This window comes from Nerophis ophidion, linkage group LG28 (genome assembly GCF_033978795.1).
Source record: "Nerophis ophidion isolate RoL-2023_Sa linkage group LG28, RoL_Noph_v1.0, whole genome shotgun sequence".
Classification (NCBI taxonomy): domain Eukaryota; kingdom Metazoa; phylum Chordata; class Actinopteri; order Syngnathiformes; family Syngnathidae; genus Nerophis; species Nerophis ophidion.
Window position 1 is genome coordinate 25,002,722 of NC_084638.1, and position 8,753 is coordinate 25,011,474.

Genomic DNA, 8,753 nt, shown 5'->3' on the forward strand with positions numbered 1-8,753 from the left:
TCATTGAAAACCTGCTGTTTGCGTATCAAAACAGAATTATGTACAACAATAACAAAGTATTTATTAATACTATGTATTGTATTAGAATAATAAAATATATATAACAGGTAAAGAAAGTATATGCATTATTTATTTATTTTATTTATTTATTTTATTATTATTATTTATTAATAAATATTAGTATTATTATTATAATATTATTATAATGTTATAATATTATTATAATATTAGTATTATTATTTATTTATTTTATTTATATATACATTTATATCTATACACTGTATATAGATAGATAAATCAATATTTATTTATAGATACAGTTGTGATCAAGATTATTCAACCTCGCACAATTTTGGTGTTTTAGCAAGTTGGACATTTATTCCATATTTTTTTTATAATCATATCAAATAAAGATGCATTAAATAGACGAATGCAACTTGAATTACAACATTATATTTTGTAACATACCAAACAGTGTCATTTCTCTTAATATCTCATTGACAAAATTATTCAACCTCTTGAAGATCATAACTCTTAAGAACAGAATTTGAATAAGATATTTTCAATCAGGTGTTGAAAACACCTGTAGATGTGATTAGAACCATAACAAGCAACAATTAAACTGATTGAAAGAGACTGACACTCAGCTCCTTGTAGATGGTCAATGGTGTATTTGCAACATGGTGAAGTCCAGGGAGTGGTCAAAGAAGTCAAGAGAGGAAGTAATTTTTCTTCAAAAGAGAGGATATGGATCTAAAAAATAGCAAAGACATTACACATTCCAAGAGACACAGTTGGGAGCATCATTCGCAAGTTTAAAGCTAAAGGCACAGTGGAAACACTACCTGGGCGTGGTAGAAAGAGGATGCTGTGTGCAACTGCTGTCCGGTATTTGAAGCATACAGTGGTGAAAAACCCCCGGGTAACAGCTGAGGAACTACAACAGGACATTGCAGAGGGGGGAACGCAGGTTTCGTCCCAGACAATAAGGCGCGCACTACGAGATGAAGGCTTCCATGCTAGAACTCCCAGGCGCACCCCACTTCTGACTACCAGGCACAAGAAAAATAGACTCCAGTATGCCAAAAATCATCTGGACAAACCCCAAAAGTTTTGGGAAACTGTTCTATGGAGTGATGAGACCAAAGTGGAACTCTTTAGGCCTATGAATCAACGTTATGTCTGGAGGAGAAAAAATGAAGCTTACAAAGAGAAGAACACCTTGCCTACTGTTAAGCATGGTGGGGGGTCAATCATGCTCTGGGGCTGTTTCTCTGCCTCAGGTACCGGGAATCTCCATCGCGTTCAAGGCATTATGAATTGTATTTCCTAGCAGGATATATTAGCTGCAAATGTCATGAAGTCAGTGAGGAAGCTGAGGCTTGGGAGACGTTGGACCTTCCAACAGGACAAGGATTCCAAGCATACCTCCAAATCAACATCAGAGTGGTTGCAGAAGACGGGCTGGAAGACTCTGGAGTGGCCTTCACAGTCGCCAGACCTGTAGATGCTTGCAAGAAGCTTGTGTCCGCTTATGTATCACCTTTGAAGGATGTCATTACTGCCAAAGGGTGTTCTACTAAGTACTAAAGACGCATGGAACTAGGGGGTTCAATCATTTTGTCAATGAGATATTAAGAAAATGTCCTTTTTAGGTATTTTGTAAAATACAGTGTTACAATTTAAGTCCGAGTCCATGGTTCTCGCCCGGAAAAGGGTGGAGTGCCATCTCCGGGTTGGGGAGGAGACCCTGCCCCAAGTGGAGGAGTTCAAGTACCTAGGAGTCTTGTTCACGAGTGGGGGAAGAGTGGATCGTGAAATCGACAGGCGGATCGGTGCGGCGTCTTCAGTAATGCGGACGTTGTATCGATCTGTTGTGGTGAAGAAGGAGCTGAGCCGGAAGGCAAAGCTCTCAATTTACCGGTCGATCTACGTTCCCATCCTCACCTATGGTCATGAGCTTTGGGTCATGACCGAAAGGATAAGATCACGGGTACAAGCGGCCGAAATGAGTTTCCTCCGCCGGGTGGCGGGTCTCTCCCTTGGAGATAGGGTGAGAAGCTCTGCCATCCGGGAGGAAATCAAAGTAAAGCCGCTGCTCCTTCACATCGAGAGGAGCCAGATCAGGTGGTTTGGGCATCTGGTCAGGATGCCACCCGAACGCCTCCCTAGGGATGTGTTTAGGGCACGTCCAGCTAGTAGGAGGCCACGGGGAAGACCCAGGACACGTTGGGAAGACTATGTCTCCCGGCTGGCCTGGGAACGCCTCGGGATCCCCCGGGAAGAGCTAGACGAAGTGGCTGGAGATAGGGAAGTCTGGGCTTCCCTGCTTAGGCTGCTGTCCCCGCGACCCGACCTGGGATAAGCGGAAGATGATGGATGGATGAATGGAATTTAAGTTGCATTTGTCTATTTGACACATCTTTATTTGATATGACTATAAACAAAATATGGAATAAATGTCCAACTTGCTAAAAGACCAAAATTGTGTGGGGGTTGAATAATTTTGATCACAACTGTATGTATGACAAAGAAGCAGCTGGAAGGAGAATCCATAGAAAGCCAGTCTCCAAGGTAAATACTGTACATTCATGTTATGTTCAGTGGTTCACTTTACTCTACGTGAAAAGCAAGGTAGAAACAGTGCAGCTGGGGAGTGCACGGGAAACCTGCCAATACAGGCGCAAGCGAAACAACGATCACGAAGCAAGGGCAAGCAATGATAAAGCACTGACAGAAGGGCAGGGCTGGCATAAAAAGGAGCCCGACTGGCAACTTGGAACGGGGGTGCCCAGATTGCCAATCAGAGACAAGTGAACCAATTGACCAATTAAAAAAATAGACTTGGTTTGTTGTTGATCGTCTCAAAGATTCAGAGCATTATTTATGAAAAAACAGATCTTATTCTACAAGGTTACATGGAAAGGATACAGCACTGATTTAAAATTGCTAGTACAAACAAAAATGTCTATCATAAAAAAGCATTGTGTACAGGGGTGTGGGTGAAGGGGGGAGTAGACAGCACAGACCACAAGGGGGCATTGTATTTAACTTTATGATGTATTAGATACCATCATCGGTGGTCACTTGAAGCGAGTATGACGGTCCTCCTGGTAGGCGGGTATCCTTTTATGGAGGATGCCTGAGCGGGACTTTGTTTGACGTGGGGAGACTGGTGTGCACACGCTCACCACCAGATCCCTGACAGATCTGGGTCAGGGTCCAGTGGCATGGAGTCTAAGGCGACGGGGGACCCTTTTCTTCTGCAGCTTTCATCCGCCACCGCAGCCGTTGTGACACTCCACATGGTTGTACGGTGGTTCATACATCTACCGTCTTTCGCCTGCTCCACCATTGAGGTCTTCACTGTATCCCTGGCTAGGGGGCAGCAAGGTACTAGGCCTTTGCCAAGGGCCACCTGGGGTAACAGTAGTTAAGGGGTTAACCATATATATATATATGGGTGTGGAGATTAGCTGTTGAGTGTTACCAGTAGTGTTGAGCGAGAGGCGGAAGATCAGGAGGGACAAGGCATAGCTCGGAGGCCCGTGAGCAGACAGGAAGTATGGCGAGCCGAAAAAGGTCTGTGTCCAAGCGGGAGGTCGAGATCCAAGAGGCAGTCAGGGAAGCAGAGGAAAGGCGGGCTGAGACGAGGCGCACAGCTGGAAATTTGGGAACGAAGGGGTAGTGTACTTGAACAGAAGACTACGTTCCAGCCCGGAAAAGCAGGTTGTGCAGGCTTTTGAAGGCAGAACCTCTGATCAACTTCAGGTGTGCCGATTGCCGGAGGATTGACCGCAGCTGCCAGGTGCAGGACTATTTTACATATTTTCAAGTTTGATTTTGAAGTGAAAAGTAACTAAAAGGAACTTTGACTGTAAGGTAGGCAGTTTGCGTTATAACAAAATAAAACTCAAGTCTGGTTGAATATCAGTGCCAGGACATGTCAGAAATTGGTTAAGGAACAAGTGATCACATTTCGGTGTTGGTCCTGATCAGCATCTGGATCCTGGTGGAGGTACGCGGTGCGCTTTTCTATTTTACTGCCAGCACACTGGTGATTGTGGAGTTGGTTCTGGTGATAGAATGTTTCGTCGCACACACTGCAACTCAGCACTTTCCCCCCAGTGTGTATTCTTGTGTGATATTTCAAACTGCTCCCCTTTGTAAAACTCAGACCACAGGTTGTACAGGAGAACGGTTTTTCGCCGGTGTGCATTCTCATGTGGACTTTCAAATAATCCCTACGGCTGAAATTGGAATCACACACAGAACAGGAAAAGGGTTTTTCTCCGGTGTGCGTTCTGGTGTGCTCTTTCAATCGGTCCCTCCGGGACACACATAAGCCACAGGTTGCGCAGGAAAAAGGTTTTTCCCCGGTGTGTCTCCTTGTGTGGTCTTTCAAACTGTCCTTCCTTGAAAAACGTTTGCCGCAGGTTGCGCAGGAAAAAGGTTTTTCTCCCGTGTGTGTTGTCATGTGCTTGTTCAAAGTGTCCTTTTTAAAAAAGCCCGCCCCACACACCGAACAGAAAAATAGTTTCACTCCAGGATGCCTTCTCATGTGTCTTTTCAAGGTTTCTCTCCGTGAGAAAAGTACGCCGCACAATGAACAAGATAAATGTTTCTCTTGAGTGTGTATTATGGCGTGTTTTATCAGGTCTGCTTTTACGCTGAATACTTGACTGCACGCCGAGCACGGGAACAGTTTCTCTCCGGTGTGATTTTTCATGTGTCTGTTTAGGGACTTTTTGAGGCCAAAACTTTTGTCACAGTGAGGACATTTCCAGGGAGGGCTGTCCGGGTCCCATGTCTTGTCGTCTGTAGAGTCTTCATCATCAGTGTCAGGAGAGTAAGACGTGTCCTCACCATCAGTTTTAGAAGAGTGTGGCGTGGTGTCTTCACTATCTGATGGTGGAGATGAGATCTTGTCTGCTTGTGATCCTCCACAGTGGTCTCCATCGGCTTCTGTTGTCATGTGTTGAGTTGGAGGCTCCGCCTCTCTCTTCTCCTCACTTTCACCTTTGACCTCGTCATCTTCACCCTTCACAGGGACACCAGTCGCTGGGGACTCCGCCCGTCCTTCAATATGTTCTCCCTCCTGACTGATGCCGTGTTCCTCCACTTCCTCTTTAATGTTCGGGGGCTGTGGTACCTCTTCTTCCTCTTTTATGCACAAGGGTGGTGGTTCTTCCTCCCGCAGGTGGACAAGATGTTCATCAGCGACGTCTGCGGGACACGAGAAGACAAACGCGTGCTTTAGAGAAGGCCAGTTTTGCTCAGTCACATGAGACATTGTCCGGCACCAACATACAGTCGCGATCAAAAGTTTACATACACTTGTAAGGAACATAATTCTGTCCACAGAACTTTCTTTCAGAAGGTCGGATCTTTGTCCATGTGATGTCAGATGAAACAAAAGCGGAACTGTCTGGCCACAATACCAAGCAATATGTTTGGACCAGGAACACCATCCCTACCGTCAAGCATGGTAGTGGTAGTATTATGCTCTGGGACAGTTTTTGTTAAGAACCGATCAAGAAGGTGACCCCAGGATGCAGAGACGGGAGGCAAGGTAGAATTATAAAAAACAACAAAAGGCGATGGGGCAGAAGTACACACCATGAATTACAAATAAAAACAGGTCCCTCAGTGGTCGGCAGGGAAAAGGCCAGGGCGCACTGAGCACAGCATAAAGTCCACAATACCCAACAATATATATGGAGGAGAAAAAGTGAGGCTTTTAATCCCAGGGACACCATTCCTACCGTCAAGCATGGTGGTAGTAGTATTATGCTGTGGGCCTGTTTTGCTGCCAATGGAACTGGTGCTTTACAGAGAGTGAATGGGACAATGAAAAAGGAGGATTACCATATTTCCTTGAATTGCCGCAGGGCATATAGTATGCGCCTGCCTTGAATTACTGCCGGGTCAATCTTGCTTCGCAAAATAATTAGCGCACGCTTTTAGTATTACAGCCGGGTCAAACTCATGACGTCACGAGTGACACTTCCCCTGTCGTCATTTTCAATAGCGGCCTGGACTGAGGTTTTATTGAAAAATAAACAAAGTCAAACTGCTCAAGCCATGTCCTTCCTTGGTGGTCCTGGGAACCCGCAAGACGACGGCTTGGGACCGTCACAATAGCGTAGCTGTGTGTGTAAAATATGAGTCATTAAATAACTCCCGCCTCCTGGTGGTAGAGGGCGCTAGTGATCCTTCTTGCGACTACTCGGCTGCAGAAGAAGTGAAATGAGTGACATGATATGTGCTGGAGGAGGTAATAAAGGAGGATCTCCATCGAGACAGAGAGACTTTTAAAACTGAAGAAAGATAAGGAAGACTTCTACAAACAAGTTATCGATGCTTTTGATCAGATGGAGCTGGCATGGACTTCATTTATAAGTCAAGGTAAGACTATAATAACGTTTTTTTTATTAAATGTGCTTTTTCATGATGGTATCCTTACATCCTTTCTCAAACACATTACACACACCAAATCAAATCAGCTCTGATATTTTCCGTTTTTTCGACTGTTTTCCGTACCTTGGAGACATCATGCCTCGTCGGTGTGTTGTCGGAGGGTGTAACAACACGATCAGGGTCGGATTCAAGTTGACTTACGTGGAGTGTGCTAATCAGACATATAAATGGTCACGGCATGCTAATCGATGCTAACATGCTATTTAGGCTAGCTGTGTATACATATTGCATCATTATGCCTCATTTGTAGCTATATTTGCATCCAGCTTTTCCCTCCACCCACATTTAATGCCAAACAAACACATACCAATCGAAGGATTCAAGTTGCACCAGTGGTCAAAAGATGCGAAAGTCCCTCGTTTGTTCTGCACACTTTACCGACGATAGCAATGCTACAACAGAGATGTGTGGATATCCTGCGACACTCAAAGCAGATACATTTCCAACGATAAAGTCAACGAAATCACAAAGGTGAGTTTTGTTGATGTTACTGACTTATGTGCTAATCAGACATATTTGCTCACGGCATGACTGCAAGCTAATCGATGCTAACATGCTATTTAGGCTAGCTGTATGTACATTTGTAGCTATATTTGCATCCAGCCTTTCCCTCCACCCACATTTAAGGCCAAACAAACACTTACCAATCGACGGATTCAAGTTGCACCAGTGGTCAAAAGATGCAATCGTTGGTTAGAAAGCGATCGCCGAATTCGTCCCTGTTGCTGCTGTCTGTCGTGATATGGCTCAATAGCTTCAGTTTCTTCCTCAATTTCGTTTTTGGTACCTGCCTCCACACTCCAACCATCCGTTTCAATACATGCGTAATCTGTTGAATCGCTTAAACCGCTGAAATCCGAGTCTGAATCCCAGCTAATGTCGCTATACGTTTCTGTTCTATCCGCCATGTTTGTTTTTGGTGGCTTCACGCTGTGACATCACAGGACAATAGACGGGTGGATATAACGATGGTGACAATCAGGCACTTTGAAGTCGTTTTTCAGGATATTGCGTGAAGGGTAAAATTTTGAAAAAAACTTCAAAAAAAAAAAAAAAGCCACTGGGAACTGATTTTTATTGGTTTTAACCCTTCTGAAATTGTGATAATGTTCCCCTTTAATAGTCACTCTAAACTTTATGATAGTGAAACTAAACTTGATGATAGTGACACTACACTCACTGATAGTGACATTACACTTTATGATCGTGACACTACACTTGAGGATAGTGAAACTACATTTGATGATAGTGACACTAAACTTTATGATAGTGACATTACACTTTATGATAGTGAAACTACACTTATTGATAGTGACAATACACTTTGTGATTGTGACACTAAACTTTATGATAGTGACACTAAACTTTATGATAGTGACACTAAACTTTATGATGTGACATTACACTTTATGATTGTGACATTACACTTTATGATTGTGACAGTACACTTTATGATATTGACATTACACTTTATGATAGTGACACTACAATTATTGATGGTGACACTACACTTAATAGTCATTAGTGACATTACACTTTATAATAGTGAACCTACACTTAATGATAGTGACAGTACACTTTATAATTGTGACATTACACTAAATGATAGTGACACTCCACTTTATGATAGTGACTTCACACTATATGATAGTGACATTACACTTTGTGATAGTGACCCTACACTTTGTGATAGTGACCCTACACTTTGTGATAGTGACACTACACTTTGTGATAGTGACACTACACTTTATGATGGTGACACTACAGTTAATAGTCATTAGTGAAATTACACTTTATGATAGTGAACCAACAGTTAATGATAGTGACAGTACACTTTATAATTGTGGCATTACACTATGATAGTGACACTCCACTTTATGATAGTTTACTTTACACTTTATGATAGTGACATTACACTTTGTGATAGTGACCCTACACTTTGTGATAGTGACACTACACTTTATGATGGTGACACTACACTTAGTAGTCATTAGTGAAATTACACTTTATGATAGTGAAGCTACATTTTGTGATAGTGACACTACACTTTATGATAGTCACAGTACACCTTGTGATAGTGACAGTAAACTTTATGATAGTGACAGTAAAATTTATGAGAGTGACACTACACTTTTGTGAGAGTGGAACTAAACTTTGTGATAGTGACATTACACTGTGATAGTGACACTACACTATTGTGATGGCGACACTACACTATTGTGATGGTGACACTACATTTTATGATAGTGACACTACACTTTATGATAGTGACA

The 8,753-nt window shown here is 43.0% G+C and overlaps 1 protein-coding gene across 2 annotated transcripts in view; it reads right to left on the reverse strand.

The window, feature by feature from the left end:
* Positions 1-470: 470 nt before the first annotated feature.
* LOC133544992 (zinc finger protein OZF-like) overlaps positions 471-8,753 on the reverse strand; it is an 18,044-nt gene continuing 9,761 nt past the window's right edge. Inside the window, exons 2-3 of one of the 2 annotated variants that reach the window (XR_009804697.1) lie at positions 3,491-5,226; positions 471-3,418 (exon numbers count right to left, since the gene is read on the reverse strand). Coding sequence is in view for 1 of the 2 variants with exons in the window: in XM_061890266.1 (XP_061746250.1) it covers positions 3,947-5,226 (1,280 nt within the window). In the remaining variant the exon portion in view is untranslated. Of the gene's footprint in view, positions 5,227-8,753 lie in introns of both variants that reach the window. The other variant, XM_061890266.1, reaches the window with a different exon arrangement.